We start from the raw sequence: 21,075 nt of genomic DNA on the forward strand, positions 1-21,075 counted from the left end.
GTAGTTTTTATGCGATTGCTGACGGTCTGATATTTCAGCTGATATTGGATTGTATTGGATTTTCACGGGTTTATGTTATGGGTTTGTGTTGTTTGGAACGCTGTGTCGTAAAAAAGGTTTATTTTTAGTAAGTTCTAATGTTACGTTAGATATGTAAATAAAAGGATATTTCACTCTTGTACGAGTTATTTAAAAGTTTAAGTTTTACCTGTAATATCTAAGTAGTTAAGTAACTGAATTATCTTTAGGTAGGTACTTCGTTGAGTACTTTAACTTTCGTAAAAGTCGTAAAACGAAACTTTTTTGAATTATAAACGGTTTGCTATAAAAAATATATTATAAGTATATTTAATTTTGATTGAGTTTTAGATCTAACAAAACCAGTCTTAAAACAATCCTTAGAATGACCTTAAAAACTTGTCACATCGCCGTAATAAAGTAGAAACAACAAAAATATCTCAATTCAAACATATCTTGAAATAAATGAAACGAACTTTTGCAAGCAATGTTCAAAACTTTTACTTATCCCTTCAGCGTTCACTTCAACTCAATAAAAACTTTTTATACTCTCTTTTATTGCAATACAATTTGACTCCTTAAGGCTGCCTGTAAGTCCTTATTGTACTTACGCCCTTTTTCTTTACTACTAAGTTTTATATCACGCATTTATTTGAGGCGTTTCTACTGATGCATTGGAGAAAGAATGTCGTAAGTGAATTTCTTACATTTTTGAAGTTTTTTATGGGAGTTTAAACGGTTCTTGTTAAATTCCTTGACCGTTAGTTTAATTATTAAACGTTATTGTTCTTTTTATTTTAGTCTGAAGGTAATAAAATACGAGATTTGGAAGTTAAATTGACTTTTATGTCGTTAAGTTTCAATATCAAAACTATGTATTAGTTATTATTTTTGATGGTCGCCATGAAGATGAGAGCTCCGTTTTAAGGTGGTGGTACTTGTGCTCGACGCGGTCCCAGTACATGTCATCCTTAAACTTAAGTCATTGTCAATAGAGGTGACAGTGAATTCAGTCATACTGACTGATGTCTGTTGAGTGCTAGAACAAATATCAAATCATGATTTTGTTTAAGTGCAAATGGCACTTACGTTTGCAAGCCTTCTTGTGCGTGATGGGTTTAGTAGGATCTCTGTAGTAGCCCTCGCGGCAGTAATGGCAACGTCTCTCGGCAGTGAAGTGCCTGCATTTGAGTCGTTTAAACAATAACTTACGTTTGCAAGCCTTCTTGTGCGTGATGGGTTTAGTAGGGTCTCTGTAGTAGCCCTCGCGGCAGTAATTGCAATGTCTCCCGGCAGTGAAGTGATTCATTTGAGTCGTTTAAACAATAACTTACGTTTGCAAGCCTTCTTGTGCGTGATGGGTTTAGTAGGGTCTCTGTAGTAGCCCTCGCGGCAGTAATGGCAATGACTCCCGGCAGTGAAGTGATTCATTTGAGTCGTTTAAACAATAACTTACGTTTGCAAGCTTTCTTGTGCGTGATGGGTTTAGTAGGGTCTCTGTAGTAGCCCTCGCGGCAGTAATGGCAACGTCTCTCGGCAGTGAAGTGCCTGCATTTGAGTCGTTTAAACAATAACTTACGTTTGCAAGCCTTCTTGTGCGTGATGGGTTTAGTAGGGTCTCTGTAGTAGCCCTCGCGGCAGTAATTGCAATGTCTCCCGGCAGTGAAGTGATTCATTTGAGTCGTTTAAACAATAACTTACGTTTGCAAGCCTTCTTGTGCGTGATGGGTTTAGTAGGGTCTCTGTAGTAGCCCTCGCGGCAGTAATGGCAATGACTCCCGGCAGTGAAGTGATTCATTTGAGTCGTTTAAACAATAACTTACGTTTGCAAGCCTTCTTGTGCGTGATGGGACGTGGATGGGACTAATGAAATCCTTGAAGGTGTATAAGCCATCACCTGCAGTAGCTGTATTTGCCGACATCTACCTACGTACGAACTACTTGAGAGAGACATTGATAGTTAGATAGGTAACTTACGTTTGCAAGCCTTCTTGTGCGTGATGGGTTTAGTAGGGTCTCTGTAGTAGCCCTCGCGGCAGTAATTGTAATGTCTACCGGCAGTGAAGTGATTCATTTGAGTCGTTTAAACAATAACTTACGTTTGCAAGCTTTCTTGTGCGTGATGGGTTTAGTAGGGTCTCTGTAGTACCCCTCGCAGCAGTAATGGCAATGTCTTCCAGCAGTGAAATGCCTGCATTTGAGTCGTTTAAACAATAACTTACGTTTGCAAGCCTTCTTGTGCGTGATGGGTTTAGTAGGGTCTCTGTAGTACCCCTCGCGGCAGTAATGGCAATGTCTCCCGGCAGTGAAGTACCTACGTACGAACTACTTGAGAGAGACATTGATAGTTAGATAGGTAACTTACGTTTGCAAGCCTTCTTGTGCGTGATGGGTTTAGTAGGGTCTCTGTAGTAGCCCTCGCGGCAGTAATGGCAATGTCTCCCGGCAGTGAAGTACCTACGTACGAACTACTTGAGAGAGACATTGATAGTTAGATAGGTAACTTACGTTTGCAAGCCTTCTTGTGCGTGATGGGTTTAGTATTAGGGTCTCTGTAGTAGTCCTCGCGGCAGTAATGGCAATGTCTCCCGGCAGTGAAGTACCTACGTACGAACTACTTGAGAGAGACATTGATAGTTAGATAGGTAACTTACGTTTGCAAGCCTTCTTGTGCGTGATGGGTTTAGTAGGGTATCTGTAGTAGCCCTCGCGGCAGTAATGGCAATGTCTCCCGGCAGTGAAGTGCCTACGTACGAACTACTTGAGAGAGACATTGATAGTTAGATAGGTAACTTACGTTTGCAAGCCTTCTTGTGCGTGATGGGTTTAGTAGGGTCTCTGTAGTACCCCTCGCGGCAGTAATGGCAATGTCTCCCGGCAGTGAAATGCCTGCATTTGAGGCAGACACCGCCACTGGCGCGGCCCGACAGTTTGTACAGCTCCATGTTGAACCGGCAGCGGCGGGCGTGGCCGTTGCAGTTGCATTCTGGAAAGAAACAGGCTGGTTAGACGGTGGATCTTTAATTAAAAAAAACAACGGGTTGCACTCCGGGAGTGCCGGCAGAAGTGAAAACTCAACGACATTGTAACTCAAAATATTGATAACAGCGTCATTTAGTGCAAAATGTCTGCAGCACTATGTATAATAGAGGCTAACGCCATCTAGCGTTATTTCGTCGCATTACTTAAAACCCCTAAGCACATCACTGTGAGTACTACAGTTATATTAATACCAGTTTGAGGGAAACTCACTAGATGGTATTTAAATCAAAAACACAATGACATTGTCCGTCACACGTGACGTCACACAAGCGCCCTGCGCCGCCTAAACGAAACAGCAGGCTCAGGTATACGTTTTCGCCGCGCGGTAGAAAGAGAGGATTACGCCTTACGCTGTCTCGAGTTTAAAAAAATTTCCCCACCTCAAAAAGTGCACAGCGCCGCTAAAGACATTTTCACTTCAATAAAAATGGTTGTCTATAAAGTCGGTTTACGGACCATAATTTTGCGTGATAACGTCATAAGAAAACGTGGCCGTAACGTTACCATGGAGACCTGTCCACAACGTTACCATGGAGATATGTCCACAACGTGACACTTTTTCGTGCATGCTACCGGTGTGCATCGATTTATAAGACGTTATCACGTCAATAAAGGATGACCGTGACCGGGCCGAGCCTACCGATACTTCGTTTTCTATGACGGGTGATCGGTGATCACAAAATGTGTCTATCCCGTAATCTATAGAAAATGAAGTATCGAACGCCTCGGCCCGGACACGGACCGTTCCAGTGTGAATTATCCTTAAAGAACATAATTTATCGGAAGTAGCATATTTTAGAAAATGACGTCGGATTTATCATTGTACGAATAATTAGTTCGCAAGGTAGTAGATTGTACGTTTTACGGAAGATGTCCTCCATAATTAAAGTCACAGCACGTTCAGTTTCTTAATTAACAAGTGTATGTACAGAAGATAATGTATGGAGGTTAGGATCACGGAATTTGGATATTTACCTAATAATATATTATGTATAAACGTGATAATTTGTGAGATGTAGAGTTGTGCCTTTCTCAAGAACGTTCTTTGTTTTGTATGGGAAATGTTCTCGCTCAAAAATACAGTATGTGTCTGACCATGGGGCTTTAATTCCAGGGCTTGATTCTACTCGCTAAACTGAGTAACTTTTACTATGGGACCAACCCTAAAATCGGGGAAAATTTTTTGGCTTTTCCATAGAAAACGTCGACATTCTGATCAGCCAAAATGTATGAAAAAAAAATTTTTTTTCGGGATTTCGGGGTTGGTGCCATAATAAAGTAGCTCAGTTGAGCGAGTAGAATCGAGCCCTGAATATAAAGCCCCATGGTCAGTAACACCCTGTATATCTCATAGGAAAACGCAGAACGTTCTCGAGAACGGCAAAACTCTAGTGAGATGGGATAATGGTTGACTACTCGTTCACGTAAACTCGTTTAAAGGATTTGCCTAATTAATTATAATTACAACGTATAATTTTTATAACGAGATCCACCCCCGATGGGGATCTCTTAACCCTTTGAATGCCACGCCTATCGTGCGCGGCGCGTCATCGTGAAACCTTCACGCGTACTCGGGAAACGAGATAATCACAAGATCTATAGTTCGTTTTTTTTAGCATTAGAAAGAACTCCATAGAAGCAAGCGTGCAGTTTTTATCAGGCTCTTTAATTGTTAATAATTATTGAATTATCTAATGTAACATGGTCAATACATATAATTTACTTCAAATTATTACCGCTAAAAGTGCTGGATTTGGAACCACACGCTTACTTCTACGAAGTTCTTTCTAATGCTAAAGAAAACGGTCTATAGAGACGATATAGAGATCAACTAGATTTACATTAGATATCGACTAGCACGCGTATTCGGGAAACGAGATAATCACAAGATCTAGAGACGATATAGAGATCAACTAGATTTACATTAGATATCGACTAGATGTGATTTGGATATCTAAGTCATAACTTGTCGAAATCGTTCAAGAGGACCTCCAGAATCGCGAAAACGTCAAATTTGACATATCTAACTTACAAATGACTATATCTTCTCGATATCGTATCTTATTCATCTCTAGTGTTAAAGTTAGAATAGGGCCGCTTGTCGGGATTCGGGATGCAGGGTTGCCAACTCTAATTTTTTTTACCCCTAGTACCAACTTTAAAACCCCTAAAACTGTACTATTATTTTGGAAAACCCACTAAATAAAAAATAAAAGAAATTATACGTTTAATTAATTCTTTATTTATACATTTTCCAGAATTTAGTACATTATTATGATTTTCAACCGGTTCGACATTTTTGTGATCATACATACATATTACATAATATGAACGTTATAGATGGTCAAGCTAATCTTGTCAGTAGAAAAAGGAGCGAAATTCAAATTTTCTATGAGATGATATCCCTTCGTACCTACATTTTTCAAACTTGCCGCCTTTTTCTACCCTAAAAAAACCCCTAGCTGGTTTATTTCCCCCTAAATTTAGTGGTAAAACCACTAAGTTGGCATCCCTGTCGGGATGCACGAAGGTTGATATTGTAGACTGTAGCCGCGCGCGTCATTTGACGTCTTTGGGCCCGATTCGATTTTGAAATACACATCAATTAGATATCTTTTAGACGTCACCAAGATACGATAACGATATGTTTAAGAGCTAACCTGTCAAATTTGACATTTTCGCGATTCTGGAGATACTCTTGAACGATTTCCACAGTGATATGACTTAGAGATCCAATTCACATCTAATAGATATATTACTCTATCTAACGTAAAAGTGACATTGGTTGCCCGAATTGCGCTGCAAAAGAGAACTAGTTGATATCTAAACTATAACGTATCTAGAATGGATCTAGTACGTGTCGTCTCTTGTGAATATCTTGAAGTTCGGTTTGGGAGGTTTAAGGGAATGTTTGTATGATTACAAGTAAGATTAACGAGTGCCGCGCAGGCTTCCATTTCCAACGCCGTCAAAAAAAGCTAGTATATCCATCAAGTCTCTGTCGTCGGTTGATGTCGTTATGCGCGGATGTTTCTGTGACATGCTTGCTAAGCACGATTCCGTACGGTTATATTATTACAGTAAGCATCATGAAAAACGCTCCAAGAATATCTGCCATCGTGTGGAATCGCTTTCCAGATAGAGTTATCTATGTATATATCTACAGTCCGCGTTCTAAAGTATCTACAACAGTCTAATTTGTTCTACATACACACACTAAACACTTATATCTTTTTGTTAAGCTCACTGTCTGATCCGTTACTTTTGATGTTGACAGTACTTTGTTATGGAGCATAGTAGTTCTAGGTATTACGAATGATATAGGCACATATGAATATTGTAAGAACCAAATTATAATGAGAAAACTGCCGAGGTATTCTCAATAAAAAGAGTGTAGGGGAGAGCGGGGTTAAACGTGCCGGAGGTAAGTTGATCTGATGGGAATAGGAACGCAAGTAAACCATGGAGCGATTCGTATGATGTTTGTCGCGAAAAGTCAGACCACTATGCGGTTGCAGGAGCTGTTTTCGTTGCTTCCATTATAGTAGAATAGTAGTTATGGAAAATAAATCAAAAACGAGGGCACAATGAACCCCACGGATAATCACATTTTTGCTTTGGATTTTGTTTACTATCTATTGATAGTACACAACAAATTATCATATATTTCGACGAACTGCAAAATACTCTTCTAGCGTGTGTGAACTGAGATTTAAATATTTGACGGATAAGTTATAAATTTTAGCAACGGAACAACCCGCCCCATAGCGGGGTTAGTTGTTCCGTTCCGACCTATCTCATAAAAAAAAATCTGGTAATAAACTGTTTAACGATGCCCAAAATAGTATCGCTACTCAGAAACGCAAATAATCATAATTTAATATAGCGCAACCCACATACCTTATTCACACTGTTTTCATAGACCAAATTTGTATTTTATGAAAATCGGCACGTTTAACCCCGCTCTCCCCTACCTATAGATATTTAAAATTAAAAGCGAAAAAGAACAACATACTTAAATAAAAAAACAATACACTCTTTTTGTTTGGGCAGTCGTGTACTTAAAAACTAACAAGCGACGAATTGATAAACCTCTTTCTTGAAATCAGCTATTTAATAACGCTATTCTACAACATATGAGATTTTCCACCCTTCGTACAGTAGGTATAATACAGAACTACAAATTGATTATGTACCTACATACTTGGCAAGTATTTATCCCCAGGGAGGGATTAGCGTGATTGCAATAATTAATATCTACCGAGTGGGTTATCTGGGTTGCACATTAGCTGGATGTGCCTTACCGGTGCCTAGTGTCTGTAAGGCCCGATATCCAGCAATTCCAGCACCGTTTTAGATACTATACTTTCAAATAAAATAAATAAATACCTAAATACGAATCGTGTGCATAAGCCATAGACTAGGAATCCTCTAGACTCTTTGCTCTAAACTCAGCAATTATTTCATGCAAACGATGATGCCAAAAATGCGGGGGTGCGTGGGACGAGGTGAGCGTATCTATTGATAGTACAGCTTCGCACACAGTAGACAGGACGGGCAGCCTAAGCTTTGTACTAACAAATACTCAGCTGTGAGGCTAACCACACACATCGGAACACACGAAATAGCGAGTAGGAGAACTACCTATTGATAGTACAGCTTAGCACGCAGTAGACAGGATGGGCAGCCTAAGCTTTGTAGTAACAAATACTCAGCTGTGAGGCTAACCACACACATCGGAACACACGAAATAGCGAGTAGGAGAACTATCTATTGATAGTACAGCTTAGCACGCAGTAGACAGGACGGGCAGCCTAAGCTTTGTACTAACAAATACTCAGCTGTGAGGCTAACCACACACATCGGAACACACGAAATAGCGAGTAGGAGAACTATCTATTGATAGTACAGCTTAGCACGCAGTAGACAGGATGGGCAGCCTAAGCTTTGTAGTAACAAATGCGCAGCTGTACACAATGGAACACACGAACTAGCGAGAGGCAGAACTAACCATTGATAGTACAGCTTAGCACGCGGTAGACTGGACGCGCCACCTAAGCTTTGTAGTAACAAATACGCAGCTGTACACAATGGAACACACGAAATAGCGAGTAGCAGAACTAACCATTGATAGTACAGCTTAGCACGCAGTAGACAGGACGGGCAGCCTAAGCTTTGTGCACAAATGCACATCTGTACATAACGGAGCACACGAAATAGCGAGATGGAGAACTATCTATTGATAGTATAGCTTCGCACACAGCAGACAAAATGGGAAGCCTAAGCTTTGTTGTAACAAATGCGCAGCTGCACATAACGGAACACACGAAATAGCGAGTTGGAGAACTATCTATTGATAGTACAGCTTCGCACACAGTAGACAGGACGGGCAACCTAAGCTTTGTAATAACAATACGCAGCTGTGCACAATGGAACACACGAAATAGCGTGTAGCAGAACTAATCATTGATAGTATAGCTTCGCCCACAGCAGACAGGACGGATAGCCTAAGCTTTGTAGTAACAAATACGCAGCTGTGAGGCTAACGATGCACGCATAAACGAGTAATGGCTGTAGCTTTTAACCCGCCGGGGGCGAGGAAAGCGAACGGATATTACTGACGAACGGGAAATTCAATTACAATAACATAAATGTACAGTTGGCTAAAACAAGTAAATTTAAGCCTGCTAGCTTAGACAATTTTCAGATAAAGGTTAAAATTTTATTTTAAAAGATGGTCGAATCAAAGTTTATTCGATGATAGAAAAGAAAGATATCTCATGGGGATATTTTTAACCAACTTCAATACGATCACTCACTAAGATTTTGAAAATCGGTTAAAAGTATGTGTTCTTCTCAGAGACCGTTTTACGTAGACGGCTAACATTTGGAACAGTTGTTTATATAGTTTGTACTCAGACGATTGTAGATATAATTCTAATAAAAATTCTAATAAATCCATTGACGCCTCAATTATTAAATTCAATCAATCAGTAACTAGATTATTTTATTTTACTGCGCCCTCGATATTGTATTCAGAACTGTTTTTGGGCTTAAAGAAATATGTGAAGTCGGAAGTCGCTCTTGTTTATACAGCGTGTGTCTCAAACGTTCGATAATTCAACGGTTCAATAAATTATGAGCACAATGATTAATAAAACAATACTGGGATAGTATTCCAAACGCTTGTATCTTACTAACGCGCGGTATCAGTATGAGACGTACCTATGTTTAGGGTTCCGTACCCAAAGGGTAAAACGGGACCCTATTACTAAGACTTCGCTGTCCGTCCGTCCGTCCGTCCGTCTGTCACCAGGCTGTATCTCACGAACCGTGATAGCTAGACAGTTGAAATTTTCACAGATGATGTATTTCTGTTGCCGCTATAACAACAAATACTAAAAACAGAATAAAATAAAGATTTAAATGAGGCTCCCATACAACAAACGTGATTTTTGATCAAAATTAAGCAACAACGTCGGGAGTGAGTCAGTACTTGGATGGGTGACCGTTATTTTTTTGTTTTTTTTTTGCATTATGGTACGGAACCCTTTGTGCGCGTGTCCGACTCGCACTTGCCCGGTTTTTTTTTTTTAACCTGACTTGGGCTCTCTTTTACCACACTGGGATACACGTAAAGTTGAGCGGTCTCAATCTGAGGGGCTACCGCGAAAACAGAAATTCTCAAATTGCGGGGATCTTTCTCTTTTCCTCCAATGAAGGCGTAATTAGAGTGACAGAGAAAAATGCCCGCAATTTGCGAACTTCGATTTTCGCGGTTATAGCCCTGATCTGAGTGTGTTGAGGTAATCGAACTAATGTGAGTTTGACTGTATTTAAAATAAATGATGGGAGTTTTATCTCTGGTTCGCTACACCTAGCCTAGCCGAGAAAACAAGCATTTTGGGGCCGGACGACTAGGGTCGGAGTGACAAACGTATAAATGTATGTATATCATTTCATGTGGCTATAAGAGAGACCATAAGATAATAAGCATATATGCATGTAACTATAGGCATCATGCATAGTTGTTACGGATCATCTAAATATTTAAAGGCCAACACAAAAAGGCTCTAAAAGCAGTCTTTGGAAGCCCTTATCCTGGTTGGCCCAACAATTTGACTCGCTATGCCAATCAGAATACAGGAAGTGTAGCGTTGACAAAAACTAATACCGTCAACCGCGTATGCGCACTTAAGCTGTCAACACACGATATGTTACTATGTATCTAATGAAAATCGGTTAGGTAACGTATGAGGATTCTAGGAAATGTATTTGTATTGGACTTTAGTTATAACTTTTTTTAAAAAGGCTTATTTTTGAAAGCCGAATAGGCCGAGTTGACGAAAGGTTAAACTTTTATTTGTAATTTTTAAAAGGTTAAGATTTTATGAATGATTAAACTTTTATGTGTAAATTGGTTTTGAGAAGAAACAAAAATCATGAACAAAGGGATTAAACTAAAATTAAGCTGCATTTCATTTTATCGTACGTATCTACATTTGAATTTTTGCTTTGGACTTCATACATCTGAATGCGATCCGATTTTATCTCTGATTTGCAATTGTTAGAATCTATCACCCAATAAAAAAGAAGTATACCTATATCGCTATCGTTATGTACATTAAAGATCATATAAAAATACAGAAAACATACCTATCATTATTAATCTTTTCCACATAGACACGTAATATATTTCCAAATATTCCTAAATAAATTAAACTTAGATTCTCAGCTCACCTTGTATATCAAAACAAGCGCTCTTACGACGTTTTTGAACAATAATAATTATAATAAAACACATGGCGCTTGACGAAAATATATGATCTTTTGTTCTGTTTCTTTTCTAATAGACTAAATATTTGTACTAGGCTAATATAAACGCAGACGTTGTATGATGAACTCTGGTTTATAATAAATAATCTGTTGGCCGCGTTTGAGGTGAGAAATAACTCTTTAGAAGTTAATAAGCTTGCGAATGAAAGGTAGCAGACATAAAGGTAAGGTTTCTTTGTTGTATGCTAAATAAATCTGCCTAAGGGCCCGATTCGGATTATGAAATAAACATCTATTAGACATCAATAAGATACGATAACGATATGTTTAAGATCTAACCTGTCAAATTTGACATTTGCGCGATTCTGGAGATACTCTTGAACGATTTCCACAGGATATGACTTAGAGATCTAATTCACATCTAATAGATATCTTACTCTATCTAACGTAAAAGTGACATTGGTTGCCCGAATTGCGCTGCAAAAGAAAACTAGTTGATATCTAAACTGTAACGTATCTAGAATGGATCTAGTACGTGTCGTCTCTTGTGAATATCTTGAAGTTCGAATACGGCAGTAAGGTGAATTCTAGCTACAACTGTTCGTTCTTTTTAGGTTTTTTGATTAGACATTTGTTTGTGTTATAGAAATGTCGTGCAAAGTTTACTTGTCTTGTCGTGTTACTATATAAATCGAGATTGCCTTATATGAAGAGTTTTTCATAAAAATAAATAATCATGCCTTAATTAACACGTCTTATGTCTAGGTATACATAATCTATATGTGACATTCCACGGGAAAAAATTTTTCTTAAAAAATGGGCATCTTAATATGTGACGTCCCACGGGTAAAGGTACCTTATGGCGGCCGGCGCTTACGTCGCATAGCGCCGCTATAATATTGGAGCGGCGTTAATAATAGCGTAAGCGCCAACCGCCATAAGGTACCTTTACCCGTGGGACGTCACATATTAAGATGCCCATTAAAAAAAAAATAGTGATTACTTATTTATATCATTTCATATTTACTTACCTGAAATATCATACAAACAAATAAAACTTGAAATTTTTCTTCAGTGCGTATGTATACATAAATTATGAATTTTCAAAGGCAAATAATTTAATCAATTATTTACATTTATAAACCGCTAGAGTTTAAAGTATCATATACAGTGTCATTGTTTTACTCAAATCATTTCTAAATATTTAATTAATGTACCGTTACAATGTATGCTTATATTGCAGGGCCCACCTTGTATACTACTACTAATAGTAGTAATAAAACTAATATGATAATAGTTATAACTCAATAACTCATAACTTAGTGCTTCATTAATACTACTAATAGTAATAAAACTCACTGGCGTATTCGGATTTTAATAATTAGATCTGGATCACTTACGGATCTGATCTGTCAGTGTCAAAAGTGATGTTTTTTGTTGAAGTCACGCCGCCAGACTTCTGGGCACCCTACCGGAGGGCACGGACCTGGGGCCATTTTTTTATTTGTAGGTTTTTTACTTTTTAGGTAGTTTTAGTTAATTAGCTTTTTTTGTCTTTATTATTTTGCTTAAATATATTTAAATTTACTTTTTAATTAGTTTTATGTTTAGATTAAGTAGTATATTTTTAACTTAATTTATTTTACTTACTAAATAAATGTAAAACTGATCCAGAAAATGAAATCTGATCTCGAAAATGGAGTAAAATTACCATATATTTGTGGCAGAGGGGGTAGCTCTATGCTTAGTATGGAGGATGTCTTCAGTTTCATTTACTTATTTTGTTAAACGTAGGTTACATGAAAGATGGTAGATACATAAATATATTTAAGTACATTGTCTTGTCTGTCTTATTGTCCGCTTCAAGTTCTTTGCCACACTTTCGAGTTGAATGCGGCCTTTGTAAAAGCACGTGCGTCCGGCAAAGCACTGAAGGAAGCCATCACGCACGCACACACCCTACTGCCGTATTAGAACTTCAAGATATTCACAAGAGACGACACGTACTAGATCCATTCTAGATACGTTATAGTTTAGATATCAACTAGTTCTCTTTAAAAGAGTTTGCAAAATTTTCAGCGTAATTTGGGCAACCAATGTCACTTTTACGTTAGAAAGATCATAGAGTAAGAGTAAGATAGATGTGAATTGGATCTCTAAGTCATATCCTGTGGAAATCGTTCAAGAGTATCTCCAGAATCGCGCAAATGTCTTTGACAGGTTAGATCTTAAACATATCGTTATCGTATCTTGGTGATGTCTAAGTGATATCTAAGAGATATCTATTTCAAAATCCGAATCGGGCCCCTAGTCGCTTAAGGCCAAGGAACGTTACCGGTATAACAAAAATGTTTATACCAATAGGGAATATTAAGCAAAACTCTGCGTAGAGAGCGCCACTAGCACAATTTGTTTTTCCAATAATTACTCGTGATCACAGGTACCTACTGGTATAGGGCTAAAACGTCGCGATATACAGGGTGTTTGGTACATCGTTTGCCAAATTAAAACGGCAGGTAGGTTGAGTCCTTTGCTATCTTCTCAGGCCTAGAAATTTTTAATTTGGTGCAAAAATGTTTAACTTCTATGACAGTTTTTCTTAAATTTCAAATTTTTACTTGCGTAGTAGTAAAAAAAACCATGGCCATTTTTGTTTTTCTAAGCATGAGTAGATAGCAAATGACTCAAGCTATCTGCCGTTTTAATTTGGCAAACGATGTACCAAACACCCTGTATTGTTGTTGTTTTATACCTCATTAATTTATTGCTTTCTTCTGGACCAAAATAAATTAATTTTATTCAGCGCACATACTGACTGGTGAAACGGTACGTGTGTTCCTTACGAAGTAATTATTACCATCATATACACTCAATTAATATCAACATACCTTCATATCTAGCAAAAAGGACATAACCGCCATATTAATCAAATGAAAATAAGTCATTTCGTCGTAAAGTATAGCACCCCTCCAATAAGTCAGGCGCGCTCAACCTTTCACGATACATGGATTAATTTAATTAATAAAGTCGTTATCTCGAGTGTGGCAATTTGGCTTCCGGCTAATGTAGTTAGTTGGCGACGCCTGCTCGAGACGGCGCGTGATGCGTGGAACATTTACTATACCATTAGGTAACTATATAGTACCTAATATTATTACTTATTAGCTAGTTTAGTTTGGAGGTAGCTAACACGATGGGCCAACGCAGGCCACTCCAAGGGACGCATTTATGCGTTAGAGGGAGCAAGTGATATTGCTATCTCATTCTACCGCAGGCTGCGTCCCTTGGAGTGGCCGGCGTTGGCCCATCGTGTAGAGGAGCCATTACTTGATATTTGGTACATTCGCCATCAGATATAGCGGAGCGGCCAAGGTGTTCACAAATATTCACGCCTCTATTGTTAAGTCTGAACACGTGTTTAGAAATTTCTGAGCACCTCGGCCGCTCCTATATGTCTGATGGCGACTGTAAGTACAACCCAGTCGAAATTTCAAAGTAGTGTTCATTATTTAGGTATATGCGTTCAATCGAATTTCTAACCTGATATTAAATTCTTATTTCAGTTTGCCTTTTAATTTGTAGATATTGCAAATAGTTTTTTGAACCAGTTTGTAAGTAATTTGTATCGATTTTATTAATACTAACATGAAACTTAATTGGGCATAAACAAATTGACACCTTTTTTTTATCGGCTTTTAATTATCTGTGTTATAAATTTTGTCCAAGGGCCCGATTCGGATTTTGAAATAGACATCTATTAGATATCTTTTAGACATCACCAAGATACGATAACGATATGTTTAAGATCTATCTATATTTATATTGTACTGTATCTGGGTGGTTTCACGTTTCAATAAGGTCAGTCGCTTATTTCATTTCATTTATTTTACACATATAAGCTAACAGTATATTAATAGAACTTTAAAAAGTACCAAACAAAAAGCCAATTATAATATTTATAATATTACGAATTCAAAATCAAGTATCCATACTTATACTCAATTTAGTATTGTTTTCAATCTGACTCCACAAGACAGTCATAACCTAGTGTGGCAGTCATTTGTAAATTTTTTGGCAGATAAAAAGTAACTATATATATATTTTTTATATTTTCACGCCCATTTCAATTATACCGTGAAACACAAACTGGACAGATATGACGCAAATTGATCTGCCATTTTTCATAGCGACGTTGATTGACGAATGAACTCCGCGTTCAAAATATTTGCCCTCGCCTTTTTTGATAAATTGAATTTGATGCCGTTAGCGTGAATTCGTTAAGGGGTATAGGAATGTTTCAATTTGAAATGTGTTATGTGGAAATAAATAATAATACAAACCAAGAAAGTATTGATATATCAATATGTTTGTAACAAATACCTTTATTTTTTTCTTTTTTTATTGTAGTACGTACCACATTACAATTTATAGTACATCCCACGCTAGCCAGAGTTGATCATCGTTGATTTTTCATTGTGAATTGTGATATACATCTGTATATACAATTTATAAAACGTGTGTGAGTGTGTCAGGCTCTAAAATAGGTAGGTATACTAGGTATAGTTATGTTAAGTTGTTTTTAATAACTTTTAGGTTTACCACACCTGGCCGCGTAGCCAACATGCCAATCGCTTACGCTCCGTAGCGATCGAAACGCAACTGTCACTGTCGCACTAATATTGAAGAGTGATAGAGAGACACAAAACGTTTCGTTGTCGTAGCGCTAGCGATTCACCGGCAGTTTTCTATAGAAAGGGGTCATCTATTAATTACGTCACACGAATTTCTAGGTTTATTGACCCCTCCCCCCCTCCTTGTCACACTTGGTCACATTTGGCAAACCCCTCCCCCCTAGTGTGACGTCACATTTTTTCTACGAAATCGCCAAATCGAATTAAGTAAGTACCTAAATATTATTAATATTTGATCAAAATATTTTTGACTATATAAATATTAGTAATTTTATAACCCAAAACTGCTTAGGAAAGAAAATTAAACGAATAAAAACGATCATCGTTTTAAAAACTTGTTATTTAAATGTACAGCGAATAATATAATTTAAATAAATTTTCGGTTACTGATGAAGTTAAAGTGACGTCACAAACTTTGTGTCTCCCCCCTCCCCCATGTCACAATATGTCACATTTTCTTGACCCCCTCCCTCCCCCCAAACGTGTGATGTAATTAATGGATGACCCCAAAGCATCAAGTGATCACCGATCACGCGTCATAGAGAACGAAGTGTCGTACAGTCAGCCGCAATAATATGTTATTTGTAGAGCCATAAGAGCGTGTCATATATTTTTGCGGCCTTCGAAGACTAACATATTATTGCAGGATACTATACGTTAGTTCTAAAGTGAGTCATCCTTTACGCTATTATGCCGGAATAACTAATAAACTCATAAACCATACACATGATCACTAGCAAATTGAAACATAACTACATTACCCCAAACTAGAGCTCGTAAAACGCAAAATCTGCATGTAACTGCAATTTCACTTTACATTTACAAAAGGTCTTATCTTTGTAAGCGATTAGAGTCACTTACGCCGTTTTCTAAGTAACTTCGCTTCGCGAGGCCGTTCATATATTGTTGAATTAACCGAAGCTTCGTATATGTGTGCTAGACTAATCTGTGCTAGTGATGGTAAGAAGTTAGGAACTCGAGTCTTTTGAGTCTAGATTTGAGTCGAGACTTCAGTCTTTTTTAATCTAAAGTCGAGTCCTTTATTGAGTCAGTAAGTTATGACATTTTTTAAACTTGATAGGGTGTAATATAAACCATAATATAAACTAGTAAATTTTGATAACCAGTTGTCAGGAGGTTACAAAGACTCGAATAAATAAAGACGTGGAATAAAGACGTCGTTAAGTTGTAGGTTTTATCTAAATGAACACTAAGGAAAATATGTTAGGTACTGAATGATGTACCTAACCCATGAATTTCATGTAGGTACTGACAATGCGTTTTAGAAAACTTTTGTACATTGTACCTACTATTTAAAGGACACAAAAGTCTTTACAAAAGACTCAGGTCTCGATAAAACTCAAGTCTCGATATAATGTCGTCTGAAAAACTGAGTCGAGTGTAAAAGTGGAAGACTCAAAGGACTTGAGTCTTAACCAATACTAAACTGTGCCCCATATACGCTGGGAGCATGCCAATTGCATGCAACGGTAGTGATGTGGAGATAGATCGTAATAATTCGCGAGCTTTGAGAAGTTGATTTTCTGATTACTGTGATTACAAAGTCTCTTTTGAGACGCACGGGCCAATTCGAATTTTAGTTGTATGATTTGAGTCCGATACGATGCTGGTCGAAATTAAATTGGTGAGTAAAATTGCATTTCTGCAACCAAAAACGTCACTTTTCACTTTTCACACCGACAGATCAGTATCGAATCGAAATCAAATCGCATAACTATAACTCGAATTTACCCGGTTGTTGTTTGATGGAACAACCAGCTCGTGCTAATTCAAATGGTCCAATGTATATTTTGGTCAAAGTACATACTTACATAGGATCGGAAAGCGGCTAAGTTAAAATGGGATTAGGCTGGTCATGTCTGCCGAATGCCGGACGACTTGTGGGCCAAGTTAACCACAGAGTGGGAGCCCCACGACTCTAACCGGGGAGCCGGCAGGCCTCGTCGGCGATGGCGGGATAACTTGGACTCCTTGAGTGGCTGGCCAGATATTGCACTAAATAGAGACGAGTGGAGGAAGAGGGGGGAGGCCTTTGCCCAGCAGTGGGACACCGTGGGCTCTGAATAAATAATAAACATACATAGGTACCTATAACGACGCGCGCGCGACGTGTAGGTACCTGACCTACACGCGTATTCGGGAAACGAGATAATCACAAGAATTAGAGACGATATAGAGATCAACTAGATTTACATTAGATATCGACTAGATGTGACTTGGATATCTAAGTAACTTGTCGAAATCGTTCAAGAGGACCTCCAGAATCGCGGAAACGTCAAATTTGACTTTCATTCATTTTCAGAATCGAGCCGCTAGGGGCTGATTTAGATGGCGCGCGAACTCGCATGCGATTTTAGTTACATTGCGGACTGCGAATTACGTCCAATTCAAAATCCGCAATGGTATGAAACTCGCATGCGAGTTCTCGCATCGTCTAAATCAGCCCAGGTGACGTTCGTATGAACTGCAGCTGTGTCAATTTCCTTGATTAAATGAGTGACGTTGGCCGCCGCATTACTGCCGCGACTATGACGTCCATTCGTCGCTCAAGCTATCAAAACTAGCGATAACCATTATTATTTATTCAAATTAAATAGGTCAATCTTTCGGGCTGCCCACCACTAAATAATCAACTCGTAGTTAGTTACATTGTGATAGCGACATTGTTTGATCGCTCGTTGACGCTTTATTTATTTAGCTTTTATTTATTCACAGCCAACTGTTATTTATTTAGATTATTGCCGGGCTGTCGACGTGTTCATGAAGCACTTTACAATGTTATTTATTTGTTAATTTAAATTTATTAGCGTTTTGGCGATAACGAATAGCATCGAATTCCTGCAGCCTATTTAATTAATTTGTGTGGTGCTATAAATTTTCACACGTTTTTAACACAACGGAACGTTGTTAACAATAAATTAATGGTTAGGTACGTCATATAATTCATTAGTTAGATATATGTATTTTTACTGTTCCTGACACAACCAAATTAATATTAACTCACATTTATAGACGGGTCTATCGCGAATTTATTTTAATACCTTTATTTACTGACGTGAATGTGAGTTAATATGTGTTCAAAACGCGAAAGTTTTAAATATTATTTATTTATTTAAACCTTTGAGAAACAAACAGGCAAAAACAACACATATAGTAAATAAGATAACACATTCACAAGCCACACAGTTTCCATTAATGAATAATAACCAAATGAATTATACCCAAATTAATGTTGAAATATCCAGTGTGATATTCGTTTCAATATTTAATTTAATTTTCGACATCGACTATGCCATAAACATATTTGAATTTAAGTGACTTATACGGTTCTACACAATTTGCAGAGGAATGCAGAATAACGGTTTATCTCAAGAAACTACTCTTACTAGTAAATTTACTCGTTCCTAGTCGTCCTATCGACAAAATCGCGACAAATTTGCGACAAGCCCCGAGAGCTCATGCAATATTTATCCGCGGCTAGTCGCTGTAAAGGCATGCCTTGGTAAGGACTATGGACTGAGTTACAAGGTATAAGAAAAAGCGATTTTCTGGTTTTATCCTTTCTCTTATGGCTATGTCTTTTGCTTTTGCACCAGCGACGTCTGTACGCTTTGTCGACAAAATGGCGACAAGTTGGCGACAAGCTCCGAGTGCTCAACTGCTCATGTAGTATTTACCACAAGTCACCCAAACTATTCGGATACTTATGGAGAAACATCGCTGTAATAAAGAAAACTTGTACCTCCTTTTTATCAATCTCGAGAAAGCGTTTGACCGGGTCCCCAGAAAGCTAGTCTGGCAGTCCCAACGCGCTCAAGGTATCCCCGAGGCATATGTCACTCTGGTTCAGGACATGTATATTGTATAACATGATCCTCACTCAAATCAAAAGCCCAGCTGGATTGAGTGGCCCATTTCAGGTTGGAGTAGGCGTGCATCAAGGGTCAGCACTTAGCCCGCTGCTCTTCAATCTGTCAATGGACTACATAACACGCAGTATCCAGGCGCCAACTCCGTGGTGCATACTATATGCAGATGACATTATACTAATCACCGAACGCGCCTCAGAACTGCAGCAATCTCTAAACAAGTGGCTTAAAGAGATCGAGCGTCACGGTCTGCGCATCAGTAGAACGAAGACTGAGTATATGGAATGTGATTATGAAGGCACGGAAGATACCAACTGTGACATACTCATAGAAGATAAGGTATTGCCTAAAGCATCTCACTTCAAATACCTTGGTTCAGTTGTGACGGCAAACGCGAACGTTGACGTCACCCATCGAGTGAATTCAGCATGGCTAAAGTGGAGATCTTTGTCCGGCGTTCTTTGCGACCCCAAAATGCCAATAAAGACAAAAGGGAAAATATATAAAACCGCCGTTAGACCCGCAATGATGTATGGAGCAGAATGCTGGGCCGCTAAGAAAGTGCATGAACAGAAACTCCACGTCGCGGAAATGAAAATGCTTAGATGGGCCGGCGGTGTCACGCGACTCGATAAGGTTCGCAATGTGTACGCGGCTCGTTCAAGGTAGCGCCTATTACCGAAAAACTCAAAGAGAGTAGAATGAGGTGGTATGGTCACGTTATGCGAAGAGACGAAAGCTACACAGTGAGGAAGGCTATGAACATCCCAAGCAACCCCAGAGGAAGAGGCAGAAGACCAGCAACCTGGTGGGCCAATTTTGAAAAAGAGATGAGGACACAAAACCTGACCACACAGACAACCCAGGATAGATTGTCCTGGCGCCGACGTACGAGGAGGCCCGACCCCAGCTGAACTGGGAAATGGGCTGGACAAAGAAGAAGCTCATGTAGTATTTACCAACGGCTAGTTGCTGTAAAGGCATTCCTTGGTAACGACTATGGACTGAGTTACATGGTATAAGAGAGCGCGATTCTCTTGGTTTTATCCTATACCTGTCTTTTGCTTTTGCCCCAGCGACTTCTATACGATTTGTCGACAAAATCGCGACAAATTTGCGACAAGCCCCGAAAGCTCATGCAATATTTATCCGCGGCTAGTCGCTGTAAAGTCATGCCTTGGTAAGGACTATGGACTGAGTTACAGGGTATAAGAGAAAGCGATTCTCTTGATTTTATCCTATAGCTATGTGTTTTGTTTTGCCCCAGGAACTTCAGTACGCTTTGTCGACAAAATGGCGACAAGGTGCGACAAGCTCCGAGTGCTCATGCAGTATTTACCGACGGCTAGTTGCTGTAAAGGCATCCCTTGGTAAGGACTACAGGGTATAAGAGAAAACGATACTTCTGTACGCTTTGTCGACAAAATGGCGACAAGTTTGCAACAAACTCCGAGCGTTCATGCAGTATTTACCGACGACTATATAGTCGCTGCGCTGTAAAGGCATTCCTTGATTATGGACTGAGCGTGCGTTATAGCGTGTTTCTCTTGGTTTTTGCTCCAACGTCTATCAGATACAGACGCACAGCCAAATCATAAGAGGATACATCTTAGTGTGATAACCACTTTAGAATCGTATTGTCTGTGTGGTTTCATACT

The 21,075-nt window shown here is 38.7% G+C and overlaps 1 protein-coding gene across 1 annotated transcript in view; it reads right to left on the reverse strand.

The window, feature by feature from the left end:
• Positions 1-21,075, reverse strand: part of LOC134668782 (netrin-B-like) — a 248,160-nt gene that overhangs the window by 12,053 nt on the left and 215,032 nt on the right. Inside the window, exon 2 of the mRNA XM_063526240.1 lies at positions 2,816-3,004. Coding sequence (XP_063382310.1) covers positions 2,816-3,004 — 189 coding nt within the window. The remainder of the gene's footprint in view (positions 1-2,815; positions 3,005-21,075) is intronic.

This window comes from Cydia fagiglandana, chromosome 11 (assembly GCF_963556715.1).
Source record: "Cydia fagiglandana chromosome 11, ilCydFagi1.1, whole genome shotgun sequence".
Lineage (NCBI taxonomy): Eukaryota > Metazoa > Arthropoda > Insecta > Lepidoptera > Tortricidae > Cydia > Cydia fagiglandana.